The sequence below is a fragment of the Artemia sp. Qi Xiang Cuo genome, chromosome 12 (genome assembly GCF_049724085.1).
Source record: "Artemia sp. Qi Xiang Cuo chromosome 12, ASM4972408v1, whole genome shotgun sequence".
Classification (NCBI taxonomy): Eukaryota; Metazoa; Arthropoda; class Branchiopoda; order Anostraca; family Artemiidae; genus Artemia; species Artemia sp. Qi Xiang Cuo.
The window spans coordinates 63359978-63385308 of NC_142805.1; the positions used below are offsets into that span (position 1 = coordinate 63359978).

The 25331-nt window shown below is 34.3% G+C and overlaps 1 protein-coding gene across 2 annotated transcripts in view; it reads left to right on the forward strand.

Annotated features, from left to right (window-relative positions):
* Positions 1-1043: 1043 nt before the first annotated feature.
* Positions 1044-25331, forward strand: part of Brd7-9 (Bromodomain containing 7/9) — a 220850-nt gene continuing 196562 nt past the window's right edge. Inside the window, exons 1-4 of one of the 2 annotated variants that reach the window (XM_089098433.1) lie at positions 1044-1181; positions 11527-11744; positions 16915-17337; positions 23591-23877. In XM_089098433.1, coding sequence (XP_088954559.1) covers positions 1145-1181; positions 11527-11744; positions 16915-17337; positions 23591-23877 — 965 coding nt within the window. In that variant the 5' untranslated portion in view covers positions 1044-1144. The remainder of the gene's footprint in view (positions 1182-11526; positions 11745-16914; positions 17338-23590; positions 23878-25331) is intronic. The other variant, XM_089098434.1, reaches the window with a different exon arrangement.

The following is a 25331-nucleotide window of genomic DNA, read 5'->3' on the forward strand; positions in this document are numbered from 1 at the left end:
CACTATACAAGGTAACAATAGACTTAAAGTATGGGGGCTAAGGCTCCTCATAAGCAAAGCCCAGGAAGGGCTAAGCTCCAAGAGACTTAGATATCTTATTCAAAGTTCATGGTAAAAACACAGCGCCTATTTCCAGAGAATTCAAAACTGACCTATAAAATATTTGAAGTTTTAGTTTTTATCTATTTTTTTCCGATGCGGCTTCTTCGCGAAAAAGATGTCTCACTTAATTTTATAGTTACTGCTGAAAAACAGTGATTTGAACGTTCTGTTAATAAAAAAGATTATAAAAGCTATCGGCAAATAATTTTTTTTGGCCAAGGAACAATTTTAATATTCTTGGAAACTTCTTCAAGTTTTTCTTGACCAACTGTATTAGTATCTTCTGTAAAACTAACAAAAATTACTTTCCTGGCTGTTAGAACAATGTTTAGTCATAAAGAGCGTGCTGTTTGCGATTTCTATTAAGAGTAGAAAGAAGACGGTTAAATTGACTTTATCGCCATTTTACTGCATTCAGGAAAAATTCTACTTTCTTAGAGGAAATGCAAAAATGTGCTTGTATAAGTGATGATAAGTGATGAGTGGGCTCTTGAAAGGATGGCACTTTAAAGATATCTGAACACAATCTAACTATTCCCATTGCAAATGTCATTTTTGTTTTTAATTGCCTGGTTCATCCCATTTGGACATAATTTGCTGACTGAAAGAGCGTTTTAGTTACGTCCACAGACAGAAAGTATATGAATATGATACAGATGTCTAAATGCCTTATCTTACTATCACCAAAGGGTCGGGTATCTGAGTACTTTTTTGGGTATGTATGATGACGTTAATGCGTTCTAGAAGTGCGAGAAACTGAGGAAAGACAGGCACAAGCACTAAACCATAATATTATTTCAATTGGAAATGTAATTAATAACATTTCGGTTGTGGTTAGGTCTGTGTTTATCTATAGTTAGATGGCTCTTTAGAAAATAGAAATTTTTGGATAGACAGCTCTGAATCATAACAAGATGACGATCTTATTTGAAGAAATAGACGCAATTTAAAAATTAATGGCCTATTGATCACAAAAGCATAAATATTCTGATAATAAAATCAATTGGTAGATTTTTAAACTGCTTAATCAATTTTGATAGCTATGGGAAAACACAAAAAGACAAAGAAGGATGAAGATGGTAAATCTTTTCGTTGTTTTAATACATCACACCCAATTTTAATCTTCTTTTCCAATAAGCTAATTGCTGTTTTAGGTAAGGCTATATTTGGGGCTATTGACGTGAAAATACGTTAGGAAACGGTAAAATTCTAGTTTGGCTACTTTGGTAAAATTCTACTATAGCTACTTTTGGCTATCTTAGAAAGGGGTTAGATTAGGAAAACAAAACCTCTAGAGGGAGAAAGTGTAGGAAGGTACTTCAAAATACCTTCCCAGGACATACTTTGGTAAAGTTCTACCAAATCATATTATTGAGTTAGAAATAAAGTGAATACACCATTCAATGCCTTTTTTTTATGCTTATTAAGAATATAATAATCATTTCTATTATATATTAATTTCAGCCCCCCCCCCCTTTATATACCTAACCTCACCCTGAATTGTTATATATAGGGGGGGGGGCTGAAATTGATTTCCAATAGAAATTATTATTATATTTGTAATCAGCATAAAAAAAAGGCATTGAATGGTGTATTCACTTTTTTCCTAACTCAATAATATGATTTGGTAGAACTTTACCATCATTTCTATTGGAAATGAATTTCAGCCCCCCCCCTATATATGCCAATTCATGGTTAGGTTGTACTGCTTCAATGAAGTACAACAAAATGGTTCTCAGTTTTACAACTTTGCTCAATCCTAATTTATGAGGCACACAAATGTATTTCCTAAATTTTGAAAAAAAACAACATTAATATGACTTAAAATTCTACTCTGATAACAGGAATTGCATTTTTAGAGCTGAAACCAGAGAAAAGAAGCTGATAACTGAAAATCAAGGTTAAATGTAGTTTTGTCAAAATTTCAATAGGTATAGACCTGTCAAGTAGGCAAATTTCTAAGACTTAGAAATCAGAAGAGAGTTAACATGGAAGCTTGGCAACACCTTCCCATAATTTATGTTTACCCTGGATTCATTAATGAAAGTTTCATTTTCTTAACCTAGCCCCTTTCCAAGATTATTTGAAAAAAACTACGTTTTCTAAAGAGTTAAAGAGGCTGAGTTACAAGGTCGAACCTTAAAATGTACAGGGATTAGGAGGCACAGTTGGGGGGCTACCACCCCCCAAACCCCCCGCTTTCGCAGCCTTTAAATAAAAAAAAAAAAGTTTTTTAAACTGAAAGTAAGGAGCGACATTAAATCTTAAAACAAACAGAAATTATTCCGTATATGAAATGGGGCTGTGCCCTCCGCAACGCCTCGCTCTTTACGCTAAAGTTTGACTTTCTCACAACTCTTTTTTTTAAACAATAAAAACATTAGCGTAAAGAGCGAGGCGTCGAGGAGGGCACAGCCCCTTTCATATACGGAATAATTTCTGTTCGTTTTAAGATTTTATGTTGCTCCTTACTTTCAGTTTAAAAAACTTTTTTTTTTATTTAAAGGCTGCGAAAGCAGGGGGTTTGGGGGGCAGCAGCCCCCCAACTGTGCCTCATAATCCCTGTACATTTTAAGGTTCGACCTTGTAACTCAGCCTCTTTAACTCTTTAGAAAACGTAGTTCTTTTCAAATAATTTCTGCACGTTTTGTACAGTTTATTACTTATTAGTGCTTGACTAACTGTTAGATGATTGTGTATTATTCTTTTCTTTCTCGACAGGGTGTTTTAAGGGTCGACCTTGTAACTCAGCCTCTTTAACTCTTTAGAAAACGTAATTTTTTTCAAATAATTTAAAAAAGAAACTGAGTTTCTTTTTTAAAGTTTAAATTCAGTATATAAAAAATCTGCTCTGACGGTGAATCAAACCCGGGTTATCCGCCTGACAGTCTGGAGTATCAACTGCTGGACTAAAGAGACACAATTGTAATTGTTTTTTAGTAAATGGAATCTATTTTCAATGCAAGCAAATTCCCACAAAACTTGATATTTGGTTTTTGGAAAACAGGGAAGGAGTGATCAGATTGAGCTGAAATGTCAAGGGTAAGCTCCCAGGCCCCAGGAAAGCTTATCCTCTAAATTTCAGCCCAATCAGACAACGTTAAAGGGGGGTTGTGGTGGGAAATATTAACATGGGCTCTTGTAGGAAAACGAGGTTTTTCGTAAATATAAATTCGGGGGATAATTTTTTCGGTCTGAAAATATCAAAAGGCCCTAACAGGTCGAATTCTGCTTCGAATAAGTCCTCATTCACTCGGATCAGTTGCCAATTGTGGCCTGTAGGCTTGGATAAGAAAAAAAAAAGAAATGATGAATTTTAAGTGGCTATATTTGGTTTTTTTAAAATAGGGAAGTAGTTATCAGATTGAGCTGAAATTTCAAGGATAAACTTCCGGGCCCTAGGAAAGCTTAACCTCTAAATTTCAGCCCAATCGGACAATGTTAAAGGGGGGCTGTGGTGGGAGGGTCAAAACTTCCGGCCCAGTTTACCCCATGAAGATAAAGTTGGAGGAGGATGAAATTTTGCAAGTTTCTTAGTTTGAGCTTGGGCTACAAAATGCGATTACCGCCGTCTCTCTGTGACCTCTAGGACCTGAAATTGCTTAACATTGTGGTGGGTCGCCTCTTTATAGAGGCACAAGTGTGCCTCCTTGATAGCATAAAGTAGATAAACTTGAATTTCACCAAATTTTTTTCAATTCTAGACTTAGGCTATACCAAAAAATATAATTTGGGCTTGGCTATATAGTTGCACATTAAGGGGGAGGGGGTATTGGGGGTAGAGTATAGTGGAAATACAGTCTAAATATGATGGCTACAACCAAGAGTGTCCTGGAGGTCATTTCAATGGGGGGGGGAGGGCAATCTTTGTAAATTTTACCAAATTGCTACCTGATTTATGCTGAATTTTCTGCAGAAATCAAGAATTTTGCTGAATTTCAGCCAATTTTGCTAAATTTTTGCCTTTGGCAAAAATTTTACCAAATGCCAAAAAAGTTGGGGTGTGATATTTCTTTCCACAGATCTATTGGGTGAAAGGTGTTCTCTAACATTTTCATTGGGGTCTAAAAAGTACATTTTGCCATATGAATAAGTTCAAAATTACCTTCAAGGGCCATGGGATGGGTGTGCTGCTAAATTGATTTTTTGACAAATTTGTCCAGCTATTTTGAAGCTGCAAACATTACAACTATTTTTGGTTCAATCATTGCTTACATTGAGTGAAGCTAAAGCATAACTTGAGTTCCAGTTTTATATTTGTCTGTGGAACTCAGAGGGCAAGTGATGTCCTATAACAGGCCAAACAGGTTCATTTGGTAATTGTTGATGCAAGAATGCAATTCAAAGAAGCAGACAGCAACCCCCAAGTAAATTGTCTTTGTTGTCTACTTTTCCTGCGGGATAATGGAGGACTCCACAGTGAATACATACAGAATTGAAGGGCCCCAATGACTTGTAAATAATACTTGTGTAGTTTACAGCATCTTTGTAGGTTTTCACTGGTTTCTATGCCACAAATAGTTGGCATTAAAGATTGTGATGGTGCTGTTCTTCTAACATAATATATTTTTCGGTACTTGTGTACATAATGGTACATCCTTGAGAAGTGAAGTTAGGTCAATCCTAATGAAATATACCAAAATATAATGAAAATATAATACTTTAGAAACAAAAATGGACTATATTTTTGCACTTTAGGAGGGGGGGGGTAAAGTATAGCAGGTCTGCATGCAAAATGTGTTAGCTACAATTATTCTGCATTTTATGAAGTAGGAATTGTTTTCCTGTTTCATGCTGTCCAATTACTTTACCCTCACCCCCCCCCCCTAGTTTGCAAATATATAGCCCAAATTATATAAGTCCAATGTATTTTGTCACCCATCACTTGTTTTCCACTAAGCATAAGCTGATTGTCTCTTAATACAGACAGATAAAACCAGTTTGTCCTTGAGTGTGTACCATTATGGCCACAAGTACTTTTTTTTCTTCTGTACTTTCATTTTTGACTTGTTCTGATCGTCACTGTTCTTTGGCAGCACAGTTCTTTGTTCTTCACAGTCATTTTGACACTCTTGATACTTTCTTTAGTGTGTGTGTGCTAACCCTACAATTCTTCATTCTTCACTTTCATTTATGGCAAGTTCTGATTCCTGTTGATGCTTGTAATTCTTGCTGCTGATTATCTTCTAATTGCACATTTCTTTGTTCTTGTGGTCATATATTTTCTAACGTTGTGACCACTAATTTCTCTGTTCTTCATTTTCATTTGGTCTGATCCTCATTGTTGCATGTCTTGTAACCACATATTTTTTTTTTTTTTTGAGTCATTGCGATTCTTGCTGTCATTTATCTTTGAACCGCATATTTCTATATTCTTCAATTTCGTTTTGACTTGTTCTAATTGTCAGTTTTGCTAATATTTTAACTACATGTAACTTTGATCTTCATTTTTGTTTATGATTGCTTCAGACATTTTTTTCAGTACCTTTTGCCTTAGTTGCTTGGATTGATCTTGTCACTTTTGGTGTTCTAGGTTGTTCATTATCATCTGTCATACATTTAAATTTCTCAGTTTGTTCTCTTGATCTTATCTCATTTGATGGTCCAGTTTGTTCATTTTGAGCTTATGGTTTTGTCCTCTTCTGTTCTTTTTAGAACTCATTTTGTGCTTGTGTTGATTTACATTTGTGTCCCCTACCTTGTGCCTTCACTTTCAGTCAACATGAGTGCTAAACTGTTTAGTCTATCCTGATATCACTTTTTTTTTTTTTTTTTTTTTTTTTTTTTTTTTTCTTTTTTTTTTTTAGTTTGAAAAATGATCTCTCTGCAGAAGCAACAGCTACTGGAATTGTTAAGAACATTTCACAACTTCAAAAATCAATTGTTTAATTTTTATGGCAGTGCAGGCCCCTTTCAAAGGCAGGGCCTGATTGGGCCCAATTGCCCTTTTTCCAGCCCTGATTGTGCTTGGAGATTTAGAAAATGATCTCTTTCCATGTAAATAATGTAGCCATTTAGTTTTTAATTGCCCCAAAATAGAGATCATCAGTTTGTCAAACATCATCCATTAAAAAAAAATAACCCATAACTATGACAAACTTAAATAAAATCTGAACAGTTTTTTGGTAATTTTTCAAATAAATATAAACATTGTCACCTATAGCATTTTACGGAATTTTTTTTTCTAAAAGATACCATCTAGAAATTTTGTCCACTGTTTCTGATAAGGAATCAATTATGTTTTTCAACTAAAAAATTTTACTAAAGATGTAATTTGTAAAAATAGCAAGTAAATTGAAGGAGGGGCTTAGTGTGCCAGGTGTAGGCAGAACAGGCTACATTACCCTACTTCTGTGTCCTGCTATGTTTTATGCAAAACAAAAAATTTAAGCTTTTCCAGTAAAGCTCCTCATCTATTACTGCACCCAACTTGCCTTCACAAGCTTTGTGATAAATGATGGAGCTCCCATAGCAAACATTGCTAAACTGAGCACAATAACAAGAAGATTTACATTGACATGGAAATGAGGACTTGTTAAAAGAATTTAAAGGATATTAACTTACTACTCATCTAAGTTTCAATTTCAATTAAATGTTATCAATATTCCTTTTTTCAGCCTCAACACTTCTGCTAGGTAGCACAACAGTTGTTTCATCAGTAAAATCAGTAATATATCTGTTAATTTCAATGAGTACTAGGAGAACTGTATCTATGAGCATTGCCCTATTCTTTATCTAATTAATCAATTTTTTTCATCTAATAAAAAATGAGTATTGGGGTTTTCAATATGTTCTAAAAGTAATAAGAATATGTGTATCTTATCATTTCTGTCTTGAAAGCTATATAAAAAAATAAACTTATTATTTAATTGGCTAATTATTTTTTTATTTTACTTAGATAAGGAATTGTCAGGAAAATAGTTTTCTGCTTAACATCATCTTTATCAATATTGTATTTGGAGGGGTGTGTGTAAAGTATTTGGACAGGTTCAGGTTCATTTATTCTCAAATCATGTACAGATAACATACAAAGTATACCAATATCTGGCAGAGAGACAAGCTTGTTTGGCACAGATAAAGACAGCATGAAGTTAGAAAACAATTCTTGCTTGCTAATAAGCAGAATAATTGTAGGTAACATATTTTGCATGCAGACCCACTATACTTAAGACCTGCTATAATTTCTATTTAATAAAATAAATTATTTAATAATAATAAAAAAAGTGGAAATAGTTTAGGTGCCCTGCAGAATTCCCATGCTGGCATGTTAAATATTCATTGTCATATTCTCATTAGACATAGATAAGCTACAATTATCCAGATAAGACCAAAACATATCATATTTACATATCAAAACATGTCATATCATATGTGCTCTCATATTTACTTCCTTACTGAATAAAATACAATGGTTGACAGCATTTAGGGCTTTCATCATATCAAAAAATGAATACAATTCCTTCATCCCAATGTCAAGACAATTATTGAATAAAACTGATTTGAACTGAAGGGCAACCTCTGTAAATGTAACCCTTTCTAAACTCAAACAGACTGTAAAAAATTAACAAACTACACTATTGTACACTGTAAGAAACCAAACTGTTGCTTTCCAGAAAATATGTCAATCATTTAAAAACAATTTTTCAACAACATTCAACAATATACATAATGATGTAGGTCTATAACAGTTTAACTCTCCTAATTCCCATCCTTAAGACAGACCTGGAAAGCATCTAGCATATCCTCCTTGACTTTTCAATGCACTGACTTTTCAGATCCATGCTTGACTGGGCTTCCATGTCTAGGGATTTCTCCCTTTTTAAGGGGAAAACCACTTCTTTTAGGGACACTTATTTTATGTTTAGGGATTCAGGGGAATCTAGGGCAAACTAAAAGTTTTTAGGAATATTAAGAGGAATTTTGATTTTTTTTTTTTTTCAAGTGAAGGGTGAACAATTCTCATAAATTGGGTATGCTCAGCTTGCTTCAAAATCCTATGCAGCAGCACTGGTTTATGTCACATAGACCAGCTCAGAATTTTAAAAAAGCTAAAATTTGGACAGTTTACAAATAATTTCTGAGATCACACTGGCTAATCATGATAAAACATAAAATCGCGAAAAAAGGAAGAAAACAAGGACAATTAACAGTCAGTGAAAAAATAGAAAAATTATGCAAATATTTTGGTCAAGACCTCTGCTTGACCATCCTCAGTGCAGAATAAAAGTGCAGTTACCTTTTCAGGGTTACTGAGAAAGGGTTGTCCAATTTTAGTTTTGTGTTTTTATTTTAAGGTTTGGTTTTTATATTTTTATCAGTTTTATTCTGCACTTAATTGTCCTTGTTTTCTTCCTTTCTTCACGATTTTATGTTTTATGGACAGTTTACTACCTACAATTCTCATCATTCACCAGGTGTTTTCTAATTTAGGTGATCTATAGTTTGGTTTATTTTTAAGCAATGACTTTGATTGTCCTAAACTGCTGACAAAAGAGAACTTTGATTTGGCTATGTAGTGATTGTAGAATAGGAGAATTTATCCTGTATATGGGCACTTGGGATTCTTTCAATCTGCTGGTGACTTCTTTGTACCATTGTCATGTGCAAATCCACAGGGGATTACCCAAATGGTGCACCAGCTGCATTTCCAAAAGAAAAAAAAAACTTATGTAGCACATTCAATGGTGACCAGAGCAGGGTCACCATTGAATGTGTCACATGATCACTTTTTTACAAAGGCATCTGGTGCTGAATTTGGATTTGCAGCAGCAAAGAATTTCAAAACAGACTGATTAAGCAAATTCAGAAATAAATGTAGCCACTAAGTAAGAATGACCTATGTTAATCTTGTTAAAATGCAGGATCAGTATTACAGAAGGGGTGGACCCACTGCCTGAAGCTCAGGGATCATTAACCCCCCCCCTCACTTGCACCTAACAACCTTGATTGAAGTGATAAATTTGGTCTCTATGTATTAATTTGAGAAAATTGTTCCCTATTGGACACCACTTTCTTAATATTCAATCAAACTGGTATGCTAACTAATTTAGTATTAGACAATAACTTCTATAAATAAGGTATTGCACCAAGCCGTTTAAGCTTACCAGTGGTTAAGGTTACTTATAGGCTAGAAGAGAAATCAGAAAGGAAGAAAAGAAATAGCCTATACCATTAAGTGCTATTTTGAAAGGTTATCCTTTAGGGTTTCTACTCTTCATAAAAAAACATTATAAAATTTTGAAAACTGCTTTAAAACGATATAAAATGCTTAAATCAAGTAGATCAAAGACCAGTTCAAGTGTGAAGGTGAAATTTGAGTTTAGCTGAGCCAAGGAATGCAAGAAATTTAAATCCAAAGTTTCTAAGACCACTATCTGTGATATTCCCTGTTCTAAGAGAAAAGTGTCTCTTCAGAATGCTGATGTTGAATAGAGGTCACAGGCAATTGCAGATGTAAGATAGCTTCATTTGAGAGATGCCCAAGCTAAAAAACTGTCAGTGGAACAGTACTAGAAGAAGATACATGGTCTGAAGACTTGCAGTAGTAACATCAAGTACCTAGAACTACAGGGGGACATACTGCTGATCTTCTCATTATCTTCTAGCAATGTTCCAGCTGAGCATTTGTTCAGCCTCCTGAAATTGATCAAAAGAGACATCAGAAATAGCATCAAGAATGACCCCCTAGTCTCACTTTTCAAGCCAGTTACTGGTTCAAAAACAAAGATAAAACTTCTTCAACTGTTAGCATGCCGAAATCTGTTGCTGATCTCAAGACAAGGGCAAACGCCAAATAGAATGAAGTCCTGGAAACGAAACTTGTTTGAACTTTTTTTTTATATTCTTGTTAGTCTAAAAACAAGTTATATGTACATTGTCTGACATAAAAAGTAACAATTTAATGTTGTGCTGTGCTTTTGATGCAACTTCCCTGAAAATCATGGGCAAAATATTGTTTTATTTCAAATCAAAATCAAATCTTAATACAAGGAGTCTTAGGGAAAACTGGTAGGAAAAATAGGGAGAAAAAAAAAGTGGAAACACTGATGCTTGACCACTGTCATTGATGTGACTTCTAATATTTTGATCTTAATTCTAAGAGTTATAATAATAATGATAATAATAATTTACTTATAATCCACATGGTGCAAAAACATATGACATTCATGGTGATGAAATCAAACATAAGTATAACACTAAACGTCAGAAATACTCATCAATTAGTAAACCAAGTAAACTTAATTATCATGTTCAATAATTGGGACATTGCTAAGACTGACAACTTTCTCTGCAGTAGTCTACAGTAAATTTTGCTGGTACATCTGGGATATCAAATTTAGGGAAAATTCTACTGTAACTATGCCAAGGGGGGGGGGATAAAGTAAAAATTATAATTTGTGGAATAAAATTGATGGGCTATGTTCTTTCTCATCCCCAACTTTTTTTTTTTTACTGCAAAGAAAAACACCCTACACCTTGCCTATTTTAATTTTTATATCTTCCATCCATTTAGCAGCCTTACTAATCATATTACCTAAGTTATTAAAGCTATCCACTGGCGCAGTTTACGAAGTTTTCGGGAGGGGGTATTTTTATCTAAGTCTGAGGGGGTTAGTTTGTCAGTTTCTTTTCAATTTTTCAAATGAAAATAACCAAAAAGGCATTTTTCAATGAGAATATGCCAAAAAATATATTTTTGAAAATCTAGGTGGCACCTGCCTCTCTCCCCATATGGCCAGATTAATGCCCACTGAAGCTATCCATTCTGTAAATTTTCTTGTTACTAATCAACTTAGTATTTTCAACTTCAATTCTCAAACCTGTTCTTGGAACAGACTCACAAAATCTCATGAAATTGTTTTTTTTTGTAAAGTTGCTATTCCCAAAAATTATTTCCTTTATTCAATGTGGAGAATAAGTAAGCTATAAGTTACTCTGAATAACAACCTTTGCTATTTCAATTTATATTCAAAGGGTGTCCTTCTTAAAATTTATTTTAGTTTGTTCTATAAAAAATTGTATTTTCAGTGATAAATATTTTGTTTTTTGTTTTAACCTGATCTGGTGTGATTTCTTTTGTTGACTAAATATATTCATTGGGATTAAAGAGTGTACGTCCCTTCAGGCAGGACTAAAATAGCAACTGAAAAATATGAGGTATAAATGGCATTTTTCCTAGTTTTAACTCTGTGTCACCTTTTCCCTCAAGGGCCCTTCCCCCATTCTATTTGTAGTAATATTTTTGTGTGAATTTTACCTTTAATTTGATATAGTAAACATCAATTTCATTTTGTATATCAATTCAAATGAGTTCCTAAAATAAATGTTAAAGGACTCTGTATTTTCTTGATCAAATGAGTAATTTATTTTGAGTTATAATAGTTTCTTAGTCAAAATAGTTTCTTAATCATGTTTATCTTTCAGAAGATGCTATTCAGAAGGCCTCTACCTTACGATTGATTCTCAAAGTTGGAGGTTCAGCAACACCTGAACAGAGTGATTCTCCTGCATCCTTGAGGCAAGGTGACGAAGTGGGTCCTGGTTCCCCTGAAAGCATTGAAAAACACAAGAAGAAAAAGAAAGAAAAGAAAAAGAAGAAAGAAAAAAGTAAGGAAAAGAAGGAGAAAAGACATAAGCATAAGGTAAATGAAAGCACAAATGCCTAAATATGATAATGGACTTCTCTCTGGTCTTTGTTGGTGCCAAAGCCCAGTAAGCAGTGTTTTCCAGGAATAACGCATATGCTAAGCTACTATTTTTATCTGCTTCAAGTAAGCACTGGAAAATGAGTATCTCATTATAGCCTAGTTACAAAATTTTAAATTATAGTATTTGCTGAAAACATCAGCAGGGCATATTTAATTGGCCCTCTTAGCCTTGAGAAGAATTACTCTCTGTTTTGAGGTTGGATGTCATTTCTAGACTCAAGTCCCAAAAATTGTTGAGATTTTGCTAAGAAAAGATTTTGCAAAAATTGCTAAGGAAAGTTCCTCACAAAAGATTCCTTGTGGGAAATTTTCCCTCATGGAAAATACCCCCCCCCTTCCTGCAGAATAACCCTCTGCTTCCCTGCAGAAAATTTCCTCTGCATGTTAATAATGATTGCATTTTTTCAAAATGCAATCATTTTTCAAATAAAAGTATTTGAAAAATTTCCTTCAGAAAATTCCTCCTGCCAACCCTTCCTAATTTTCTAATTAGGGAGTAGTCAATTTTTTCCTTTGCATTAGGCTACACTTATCTGTTTATGCTGTTGTCTTGTTAAAGTAAAGGTTCGTTTTTTTTGTTTTTCTCATTTATTGCCCAGTCTTTTTACGTTGTTGAGAGAGAGAGAGAGAGAGAGAGAGAGAGAGAGAGAGAGAGAGAGAGAGAGAGAGAGAGAGAGAGAGAGAGAGAGAGAGAGAGAGAGAGAGAGAGAGAGAGAGAGAGAGAGAGAGAGAGAGAGAGAGAGAGAGAGAGAGAGAGAGAGAGAGAGAGAGAGAGAGAGAGAGAGAGAGAGAGAGAGAGAGAGAGAGAGAGAGAGAGAGAGAGAGAGAGAGAGAGAGAGAGAGAGAGAGAGAGAGAGAGAGAGAGAGAGAGAGAGAGAGAGAGAGAGAGAGAGAGAGAGAGAGAGAGAGAGAGAGAGAGAGAGAGAGAGAGAGAGAGAGAGAGAGAGAGAGAGAGAGAGAGAGAGAGAGAGAGAGAGAGAGAGAGAGAGAGAGAGAGAGAGAGAGAGAGAGAGAGAGAGAGAGAGAGAGAGAGAGAGAGAGAGAGAGAGAGAGAGAGAGAGAGAGAGAGAGAGAGATTAAACAAAAAAAAACAATATAATCAACAGACAGGTTTTCTAATAAATAGTAATAATAAGAGGGAGAGGTAAAGGTCTTTAAATCTACCTATTAATTAGTAGATCATGGAAAAAATGTCAATCGAAAGCTATGGGGTATTTAAGAAAATTATCTAAGGTTCTTTCAGCTTTATTTTGTAGGTTTGCGTGGGTCCCAAATAATTTAAAAAGTATTTAAGTAAATTTTTAAGCAATCTTTAATATATTAACTCAGAAATAGGATAAAGGTATCGATGATTTGACAGTTCAAAAAAAAAACTTTTCCAACTCTGAACGTTTAATTTCAAGACTTTTTGTTTGAAAGGGGGTTCAGTGAAAAATATCTACGAATCTAGCTGTTTGATTAGAAGTTTTGAAGTTTTATCAGAAAAGGGTGCAAAACTCCGATTTTCTTGAATTGGAGCATTTTCACCTACAAATTTGATAGAGCAAAAAAGTTACCTGTTTTCGACGTAAGTCGGAACCCAATTCGACACGTGTCAAAATACTTGGGGACTACTTGTGGGATCCTGGTGGATTTGACATGCCTACTCTTTTTACTTTATTTCTTCGTTTCTCTTAACTTTTTTACATGTGTAAATGTATAAAACACTATTCAGATAGTAGAAGCAAAAAACGGAAAAAATTGCCTCAAGCATAGGGTCGAAATTGGATAATCATGCGGGGTGTAATCGTGTGACCTAGGTCTCTATAATATAATAGTGTGATATAGATCTCTATAAACGCTGCCTGGATTGACCCACTTTCACTCAGCTTTAATGGTCCTGCAAAGATTCTTTGCTATTCACAGTGAAAGTGTTATCAACATTTGGTCATGTCAAAGTTAATCTACCAGTTTAATTCACTTCAACAAATTTTAGTTTTGACTATCCTTTGTCTGGAGAGTCTAGAATTCTTGAAATGAGCATGTCCTACTTAAGAGTATTGGAAGTTTGTAATACCGAGGAGTTTAACATGTTTCATTAGCATTGTGGGTGGGATTGGGTCTAAGAAAACAGGAGTGGATTATAGGAATTTTAACAAGTTTATTGTCATTATATTTGGCTTAGGGAATTTACTCTCAATGCAAATTCTTAGCTTTATCCAAAACACGAGTTTTGATGGGGTCATTTTTTATAGTTCTATGACATACTTCAAGGATCAGCAGGTCATCCACTTATTAACACCTTTGAGGGAATCATATCAAATCAATACTACATATAAGAGTGGTCCTAACAGGGCTCCTTGAGGAATTCCACGCTAATAAGGGAGGGGTTCAGAGAGAATATTTTGTATTTTACAGCTTGGGATCTATTTGAAAGAAAACATTTTATAAAATTTATTAAGAGAGGGTCTACTTTAAATTTATTCAGTGATAAATGAATTAGTGTGTTGTGATCAACCAAGTTAAATGCTTAAAAATATGAACTTAGCACGAGGCCAAGCGGCGGTCTCTCAGATGATGGGAAAAATCTAACATCTAGCATCAAATCAGTAAAACTACGATTTAAAAAAACAATTTTTTTAATGCTTTTTTCATGTGAAATATTATTATAAATAATAATCATCAAAGTCTCTTGTTGTTGAGAAAGTACATGTAGATTCGACAACTATGTTTTCATCAGAGGACCCTTGAATTTCGACACCAAATGTTTCTCATCTGTTTTACATGTTCAGTGGTTTCAGCACAGTCACCTATATTTCGAAAGGGCCTGTTTTTGTCTGTCGAAAATTTCGACAAGGTTACTACAAGATATTCTCAAAAGAAATGAACCTCATAATAGAAGCCAATGTCTAAATTTGAATTCGGCTGAAGGAACTTTTTTAGTAGGTCTGGTATTCCACTACACCAGACAAGAATTTTTGACCCTTGCAACATAGTTTCGTCAATATAATATTAGCTACCATTTTAACTTAATTCTATCAAGAAAACGCCAATGTGGCTACATTTTAGGGAATACCACATGTATCTTGATGCAGGATGATCCAAACTATTTTTTGCAAAAAAATAAAATATAAAAAAATAACGAAGTAATGACAGTTTGAACGTTACATAGATAAAAAATAGTCAGGAGCTCATTTTGTGTCGAAAAGAGGAAACTGATTGAATTGAATATTTCTTTTCTTATCTGAGTGTATCGGATATAGTCTCCACGTTTCGCATTGTCAAAATATATAATGACGGCTTTAAGAGATGGTGTTCCTAGTCACGACTAACCAGAGTTATCCTGTTTTGAAGAAAAATTTCGACAGTGGTTTCCAAAATTGCACTGTCGAATCATCGGCGCCTTTACCCTAGTACTGCAATGGTCTCTAATCTCGGACTTGAAAAAAATTTATGAGTTTTTCAGTCTTACGAAAAGCTTCCTATTTCTTGTGTTTATTGTATAATCAAACAATTTATTTTTTTATTGTTATTATTATATACTCTTATTTACTACGAAATCTACACTTATTACTTTTTAATCCATCTTTCTACTTTTTTTTCTATTGTTTATACTCATTTACTATGAAATCTATCATTTCGACTTTTTTGTTTTGTAATCCTTGGTCTCAATTCCCTTATCTTAAAAGGGACAAGATACCTAATTGTTAAATATTTTCTTCTTGTTTAATGAGTTTTTAATCCTTATTACAATTCATATCTTATCACAATTTAGTGTTGAATGGGAGTGGTTCTTCAAAAGATTTTAAACACCTTTGTTCTTTGCTAGGTTTGCAAGTCACTCAGCTTCAGTTTGGCTTAGCGCTATAACAGTTCACACTAATATTAGTTCTTATTTTATTTTATCTGTAAAACGAAAATCCTTTGTTGTTTACTTTCATTGTTACTATGTTTTTACAATGGGAGATTGTGGCATCTGTTTGGAGCTATGCTGAGTATAATGGACTGGAGGCACTTTGACAGTCATAATGAAAAACAAACTAGGTATACTTACTCACTTAAAGCTCTTGCTTGGTAGTGTCGCCAGCATAGAGGGAACCGCACGTCAGCGCCGCTACTCGTCTCCAGAGTGGTCTTTCCTGGGCGAGAATTGGGGTTTCTTTGGGGTCAATGCTATGGGTAGTAAGAAATTTATTATACCAAAGACAAGAAGAAAAATGAACAGAAATTGCATCAAACAGTGGTAGGGCTAACGCACCCCATGTCTTCTAAACGCCAGAACGTCATTTGTGCTTTACTGAAAACAACTTTTATTTCGAGCTATGTTAACGTTATAAAAAAAAATTGTTTAAAATGTATTTTGTTTCCGGTAAATCGCAAATTCTGGAGCCTGGTTGCCCTCCAGCCACTTTTGGGGCACTAGAATTTCTATTTCAAATCGAACTAGTCCCCCCCCCCGAAGTTTTTACGACTACTTGTTTGAATTGACCAATTCGGCAGAAAGAATAAAACATAGAACCTATTTCGATTTTTACTTAGGCAGTAGTGTTGCGCTTCCTATTATATATTCGTGTCAATTTATTTCTCATTATATCCTCAAACAGTATCAATTCCTACCCCACTATAGGGGTAGGTCTGTGTTTCGGTTCTGGAGTCTCTTCTGATTTCTGTTCGCATTACTCTGGGAAATTTTTGTGATTTTCAATTTCCTGTTGAATTGTTTTCCCACTTGTTTGTGTACCCCACTAGAAGTAGTGGGATAGAAATATACACTTTTTAAATATAGCCTCAACTTCATAGACTGCAACGTTAATTGATTTTATAGTCGGAAGAAGCATTATATTAATTTTAAGAATATATTTTCTACGCAGCGTTTGTACTTTTTAATTGGAACTTCAAGGCTGGAATTGCAAAACTAGTTGTTTTAGACTAGAATGATTAACTAACATGCCAAATAAGTGAACGTTTTTTAACATATACCATTTTGTGTCAATTTCTTTCTGATTGGTCCACAATGGAATTTTGATATCTATTGTGTTATTTTTAGTTTGTTTTTTTTCTCTTGTTATATTTTTATATTACGTTATTATTTTATTTTAATGTTATTTTTATTTTATTTTTCTAGGACAAGAAGAAGGACAAAGACGATTCCAGTCAAGAGGATAGCATGGCAGATGAGCCAATGGACACAACTACTGAGCCTGTGTCAAGCCTTCCTGAAATTGTCAAAATGGAAGCACCAACAATTCAACAGGAAATAGAAGATGGCAAAAGTTTGACAGAATCGTGTGAACAGAAATCAGAAGAGGCTCCTGAACTGAAAGACGAACCTAGCCCTAATAGTGTTGATATTCAAACTGGCTTGTTGATGCTACTTGAAATCCTTTTGAGCGAGCTTGAAAAAAAGGATCCGAGTCAGTTTTTTGCATTACCAGTTACAGATGAAATTGCACCAGGATATTCTGGTGTAATTAAGCACCCAATGGATTTTAGCACCATGAGAATTAAACTAAAAGAGAAGAAATATACTCATCTCAACCAAATGCTGGTATGTTTGTACATGTTTTATATTGCTTTGTATTGTCAGAAAGAACTCTGATATCAAATCAAGTACGTAAACAAATTTTTTTTTGAAGGGGGGGGAGAGTAATAAATTAAAACATTTTATTTGATTGAATAAGAAGAAGATTGAATAAGAGAAGAATAAGAATTTGATTTAAACATTTAACTTGAATAAGAAACATCAAGGAATCCAGGAAACTTTAAAATTTGACCCCCCCCCCTATCTACACACGTGCATGATACAAGTTGTTCATTCAGTATTGTTGAGAACTCTGGAAGTATTTTTTTCATTGATCTGATAGCTAGTCAGAATTATAAAGTTTAAAACGCTTCCTTTGAAAAAAATAGTCGGTGTAGAATTCCAAGCAGTAAATTTTATTACTGGTAATCAGGCAATATAAAATTTTTCCTCGATTCGAATTCGATTTCACTTCCCCAATTCTAGTTTGATTTTCGATTCTGATACGCTTCAAATTTAGATATAACTAGCTTAGCCGTCGCGCATTGCCATAATCTCTAAAGAAAGGAAATTCAAAGGGAATCCCATTTGCATATCAATAACGATCGTATTTTGTTATTTTAGATATTTGAAAAATCCCCCCCCCCGCTGGTGGAAAATCCCCCTTTTGCTGAAAATTCCTCCAGCTATTAATAACGATCGTATTTTACGTTTGAAAGCATTTGAAAAGTCAGGCTAGGATCAATAACTTATTCTTTACCACATAAATGTCATTTGTTTCAAGTATTTGTGTTCATAAGCCTTTAATTTTAGTCAGCACGAAAAGCATTCGAAAGATTATGAGGTTTGGGGGGAGGATGTATACCCAAGACCTTCGCAAGAGTGTATTCAACAATTTCTTGATGTTTGTTGGCACTCAGATGAACAGTGTCATAATGCATACAAAAAAAGAAGACATGCATTCGATTTTGTTTGTGTAGATAGACAGACAGTTCTTTAATAAATTGTGTCTAGAAAATCATACAAATGGAAATAAAAATAACAGAGAAAACCCCAAGTTACTGAGTTCTACTTACCATATAACTGAGTTAGTACAGCTATAGCCCCATTCTTCAAGTAAATCTGTACAACCCAAAAATTATATATTTTAGCACCACAAAAACTCACCCTCTCGCTAATCTCCACTATATGCCCTGAAAATATAATGATTTCAAAGTAAACAATTAGCCAGTACGTGTTAATTAAACGAAAGACACCCAAGAAGTGATTCTAATGTTATGTAATTCTAATGAAACACAACCTTCAGTTTATATGATAATATAATTTGGGCTGTATATTTTCACATTTGGGGGGTGCGAGGGGGTAAGTATTTGAACAGCACCTCTAACGTAACCTAACCCCCAGCCCCTAATGTAGTAACAGTAATAGTAAAGGTAACAGTCACAATATATAAGTATATATGTAAGTTTTAAGACAAATTAAAGTCTTTAATGAGTGGTTATTTTTTTAGAACAAATCTTGGTGAAATATCTCATTAACTGCTATTGTAATAATTACTTGAACCTTTTTACTATTAGTTTTGAAAGTGTAATGAGCCTCATGATCTATCCAGTACTTTAAGGTGACTGTTGTCTTAGACTCAAATCGTAAACGTTGGCTGTTTTGTTGACTTATCATTACAGGAGTCATTCTCAAAATATCTTATTTTGCAAAAAGATCATTAGCAAAAATGCTTCCATTGAAGCAAACTTTTTCGCGAAAAGCCTGTTACTTGAACCAGGCTCATTAACTGAACCATACTTGAACCACAATGTTAATGAACCACATACTTGAACCACAATGAATACAATGTTACTTGAACCATATCTCATTAACTGCTATTGTAATAATTACTTGAACCTTTTTACTATTAGTTTTGAAAGTGTAATGAGCCTCATGATCTATCCAGTACTTTAAGGTGACTGTTGTCTTAGACTCAAATCGTAAACGTTGGCTGTTTTGTTGACTTATCATTACAGGAGTCATTCTCAAAATATCTTATTTTGCAAAAAGATCATTAGCAAAAATGCTTCCATTGAAGCAAACTTTTTCGCGAAAAGCCTGTTACTTGAACCAGGCTCATTAACTGAACCATACTTGAACCACAATGTTAATGAACCACATACTTGAACCACAATGAATACAATGTTACTTGAACCATATCTCATTAACTGCTATTGTAATAATTACTTGAACCTTTTTACTATTAGTTTTGAAAGTGTAATGAGCCTCATGATCTATCCAGTACTTTAAGGTGACTGTTGTCTTAGACTCAAATCGTAAACGTTGGCTGTTTTGTTGACTTATCATTACAGGAGTCATTCTCAAAATATCTTATTTTGCAAAAAGATCATTAGCAAAAATGCTTCCATTGAAGAAAACTTTTTCGCGAAAAGCCTGTTACTTGAACCAGGCTTTTCCTGTTACTTTTTCGCGAAAAGTTGTTACTTGAACCAAAAGGGCGAGGTACTTAGATCATCGGGTTCTTTAGTCTCAGATCTATCCACTCACCGATCTAGAATTATGGTACTATAAGCCGTGGTTCTTTCTTTACTAGTACTAGTACCTTTCTAAGAGAAGGACCTAAACTTGCTTTAAAAGTAGAAAATTTGTCCTTTTTTCAACGGATTTCAATTAATTTTCAACTTGTTTTAAATCTAAAAGAACCGTGTACACCACATTTCACAAACGGTGCAAGCACAGAGCTAAATCTCAGCTATGGATTGATAGCAAAATTATTCTTTTGTTGATATGAAAGTTGAAACCGTGGGAGAGCAGAGAAATAACAACTCAAAACTTTCAGTGGGAGCACACACATTAAGATTAACTGAAATAATGGTTAAATAACTAAAACACGTAGACCCTTTTTATAACCAAATGAGCCCTTAAATAGCTCTCTACGATGGTCTAGTGCCTCGCTAGCATTAAGGAAGAAAAAGGAGCAAAAGAGGGATATTTCAATGGTACCCAAGCTAATAAGAGATAAAAATGCTGCGAAAAAAAAATACCTGCAGTTTTGCTGTCTGAATCACTGCCCGCTTTTCAGCTTTCAGTTCACAAACATCAAACTCAAATGTCTAAAATAGTTAGATTAGAGTAAAAGAGAGTGATTAGAATATATATCGGAACTGATGGGAGTTCCCTCTAACAAAATCGTCCGAAATCCCCCCAAAAAGTTTGCAAGAACTCTGTCAAGTTCAGCAGCAGTTAGTATCATCCTGCGTCAAATTTGGTCCTAAGCCTTGAAAATTAAATGATAAAAAAAACTAGTTTCTTCAACTGAAAGCAAGGAGCAATATTAAAACTTAAAATGAACAGAAATTATTACGTATATGAAGGGGGTTGCCTGCTCTTCAACAACTCTCTCTTTACACTAAAGCTTTTCAGTACTTATAAAAAAGCTTCTTATTGTTCTAGTAAACGACCCTTGTGTTTCAGGAGTCGTTCTTAAAGAATCGGGACAAAATTCTAACTTTAGCGTAAAGAGTGGGATGCTGAGGAGGGGGCAACCCCCTTTATATACGTAATAATTATTGTTCGTTTTAAGTTTCAATGTTGCTCCTTACTTTCAGTTGAAAAAAAATTATTTAATTTCTGATCGTTTTTTAAATAATGCCACGAAATCTGGCCCCACCTCCAAGGAGAAATTCCCCTCCCCACGGAAATATTCTCTAGGCAATTCAGTCCTGGTAAAAATTTACCCCTGACAACTACTATTAACAACTCCACGTGTAAAATTGAGACGGAAAAGAGAAAGCAAGGCATATAAAAAGAATTTTGCATAGGAATTCTGGCAAATTCCCCCAGTCTAAGATTTCCTCTGACAAGTTTACCTGCTATAAACTTCCTCGGAAAATTTCCCCTTGGAAAACCCCCCAGGAGAAAATTTGCTCCCCCCCCCACCTAAAAATATATGCATACTTCACTCATTAACAAATACTATGCGTAAACAGTGGGCAAATTTTATAACTTAAAGACCTTTCGCCTGGGGCTGTGGGGGTCGTGTTATATTCAAAGGTATAGTTATTGGGCCTTTCAACTATGATGAACAAAATGGCTATCTCAAAATTTGGTCGGACGATTTTTGGAAAAAAAGATGGGGGGCCTTCTTGCCTTCCAATATTTTTGGTCACTGAAAAAGGCACTAGAACTTTTAATTTCCGTTCGAATGGGCCCTCTCCCGATATTCTAGGACCACTGAGTCGATACGATCACCTCTGGAAAAAAAAAACAACAAACAAATAAACCCCGTGATCTTTCTTCCAGCAAAAATTAGAAAATTCCATATTTTTGTAGATAGGAGGCTGATAGCTCTGAAATAAGGTTCTCTGATACGCTGAATCTGATGATGTGATTTTCATTAAGATTCTTACACCCTTAGGGGGTATTTCCCCTCTGTTTTGGAAAATCAGGCAAATTTTTATCAGACTCGTAGCGTTTGATGTGTAACACTAAATTTAATGAAACTTATATATTCGGAATCAGCATAATAAGCCGAATCTTTTGATATATCTATCGGTATCAAAATTTTTTAGAGTTTCGGTTACTATTGAGCTGCGTCGTTCCTTACTTACAGTTCGTTACCACGAACTATTTTAGTTAAACAAAGAGACTGTGCCAATGCCCTTAGTTCTGTCTGGGTAGCTATCCCAGAGAGTTTTGCTCGCGTGGCGAAAAATATGGCTACACTGTTTGTCTTTTCTCATATACTAGTTTATCTGCATTCATAGTATGATACGAATGATAGTCAGAGTCGGCTGAGTATACCCTTACGAAAATTATACAATAATATATTTGAATGATATATCAATTCAAATCAATCAGTTATCATATCGTTCAGTCCTCGGTATAACCGTGTTAACAATTGATGTTACTGACCTACATTTAAAATTTCCACAGGTTGTAAGGAGTAATGAAATTAGAACAGTCCCGTGATATGAATTTCTTTCTTTTGAATTATCTATAGTTAGTTTTAAAATTACTGACCCAAAGGGCATAGCCATATACTATAAATGACTGAATAATCGTACTGTAAATGGTCTTTAACAGAGTAGCATTAGAACCGGTAAACAAAACCATAAAAAGACGGAATATAAACGAAAAAAAGAAACAAAAACGATAAACGAATTACATTAACTGAACAACGTATAAGTGTAGAGAAAAAAAATGACAAATTAATTATAAATTAAACAACAACAGTAAACCACGGGTGTCCTACTATGTTTGATTCCTTTGTTGGTTTGTTGATTCCTTGTTGCTTTCCTTTGTTGATTCCTTTGATTCCTTTGTTGGTTTCCTTTGTTGATTCCTTTGATGATTCCTTTGTTGGTTTTCTTTCTTTGTTTCTAACAGCTAACTGTGAGTGTGCGAGTTTTTTTTTTATATATGTAACACGAGCCACTACGAAATGTTCTACCGTGATTTTGACTACGTAATATGACTCTTTGTGTCGAGATTAAGGGAGGTCCCTACCCATCTGCTACCTATCCTGACTAAACCACTCCAATTGTGTAGTAGTGTTAAAGTCTCATTACTGAAATTGAGAAAAGTTTGCACAAGGGATCCAATTTGTAAAAAAAAACTACTCAAAACTTCTTTTTTAAAATAAAAATCTATATTTCCCAGTAATAAATTATTGAAAATGTGCATACCAGATTTGGTTCAAGGATTTATGTATGCAGAAATTCATTTTGTGGGGGAGCTAATAAAAAAGGCAAATCATGATATTATAGGAAATTAGAAATTTTTTTTGTTATCATAAAATCGCAAAGCTCTACACCGCCCAGGGCTCAGGATTATATTTCTGAGGGGGGAGGGTGCTAATAAAAATAAAAATCATATGATATTATAGGAAATCATAATTTTTTTTTATTTATCACACAATATCAAATTTTAACTTAAAATCCAATGAATGTGTAGATACTTGGTTTTGACCAATCAAATTTTGTAGATGTGGAGACGTAATTTTTGATTAATTTCTCTCTCCTGTTAAATTTTAGGCAGATTTTGAGCTGATATGTACCAACGCGATGGTAAATCAACATTTTTGACTAATTTCTCTCGCATTTTAAATTTGAGGCAGATTTTGAGTTGATATGTACCAATGCGATGGTAAATCTACATTTTTGACTAATTTCTCTCTCATTTTAAATTTTAGGCAGATTTCGAGTTGATATGTAGGCTACCAACGCGATGGTAAATCAACATTTTTTACTAATTTCTCTCTCATTTTAAATTTCAGGCAGATTTTGAGCTGATATGTACAAACGCAATGGTATATAATTTGCCTGAAACTATTTATTTCAAAGCAGCGAAAAAGGTACACTTGGCTGGATTAAGACTTTTCAAGCCCGAGGTTATACGTCATCTCTTGAAAGACGTTCCATGCGTATTGACGGAGACGGAATTAGGATTTGAGCCTGTATGTGAAACTGCAAGTAAAGAGTTATCAAATGTCGAGGATGAGGAGATGGATGCTGGAGATATAACTGAAACGGCACGAGAAACATTTATGATGAGTGAAAGGAAGTAAGTTTTGCTTCTAATCATATATCGTAGGCTACGTAGGAAAAGTAAAATAACGGAGAAAAATTTAAAAAAAAATCAATATTTGGCGTCTACCTTTAATTTCCTCTCACAGAGGCACAGAAGTAGAGAAGAAGACTATCTAACTCGAATATAAAACGGAGGAAATGAAGCAAACCAGAAAAGTAATAAACGAATAAGATTTGAAATGTGAAGAATGTTTTTTGTTGTATTTCTAAAATGTAAAAATAAATACATTCTTTTTGTCACTATTATGTGCTTAGGATTAAAGTACTTTAAACGTTACTTTTTACTAACGGATCCGTAAATTAACTATTTGAATCGTAGCAAAATGTAAATAATTAATTGTGGTTCGAAGAATAAATAATATTATGAAAGTTATGATGGTAAAATGATAATAAGCATAAAATAATCGGAAATAACTTATTTCTTATAATCATTTCGTAAAAGGCAACGCAGGAAAATCAAAATGACGGAGGAAAATTGAGAAAAATAATTCGAAGTTTATCCTGATGCTCCTCCTCAGAGGCACCGAACTCGAGAATAAGAAAAGAGAAATTGAAACAAAACAAGGAAATAAACAAAAAAAGAACAAGGTCCGAAATGTAAAAATTTTAGTGCAGTATCTTTAAAATGCAAAATAAATACATTCTTTCTGTTGCTACTATGCATTCGGAGATAAGGGAGAAATATTCAGCGTTTTTGAATTTTTCTATGTTTTTGCTACCATAATCCGTGTTCACTATTAATTATTATTTTTGTCCAACCATCATGGCTGGTAAAAAATTAATAATGCTTTAAGTTTTACTTCTTTTCAAGGCTAACGGTTTTCTTTTTTTTCAATTCGGTGTTTTATGCCCCACACCATCTATTTACAGTGTCTTGGCGAAAAAATCCTGTTGGTGTCAGTAATAAAGGAATTGTCAGAAAGAACAAAAAAAAATTGATAAATTTTCAGCTATGTTCAGTATTACTGAATTGGGGACTTCGGTATTGTTTGCATAGTTGTTTAGTATAGTTAGTAGATATTTGGAGCCCTCAGTATGAATTGGAGTCTTCAGTATTGTTTCAGAACTTGAAGACTTTTCATAGGAGCCCAGGTAAGGTATAAAGTGCGTTTTTCACTGTTTTGTTTTTGGGCGGGAGAGGGCAAGATGATTTCGAATGTTGTGTTGAGGAGGAGGGGGTCTACAATCTTCAATAAAGAGTATGCTACTTTTCACAAACCAGTCGGCCAAAAACACGCAGAGGAGCCCTCACTTTGTCTTGCCAATTCCTTTGTCCTCCACCCTGAAAGGTATCGAAACTTTGTTCCGTACTTTGCGGAGCTTTGTTCCGTACGTCCCAGAACTTTGTTCTGTATGTTGTTCATCTATCGTCCTTTGTTCCGTATTTTGTGAAGCACTACTGATGGACTTCTTGAAAATGCTCTGTAA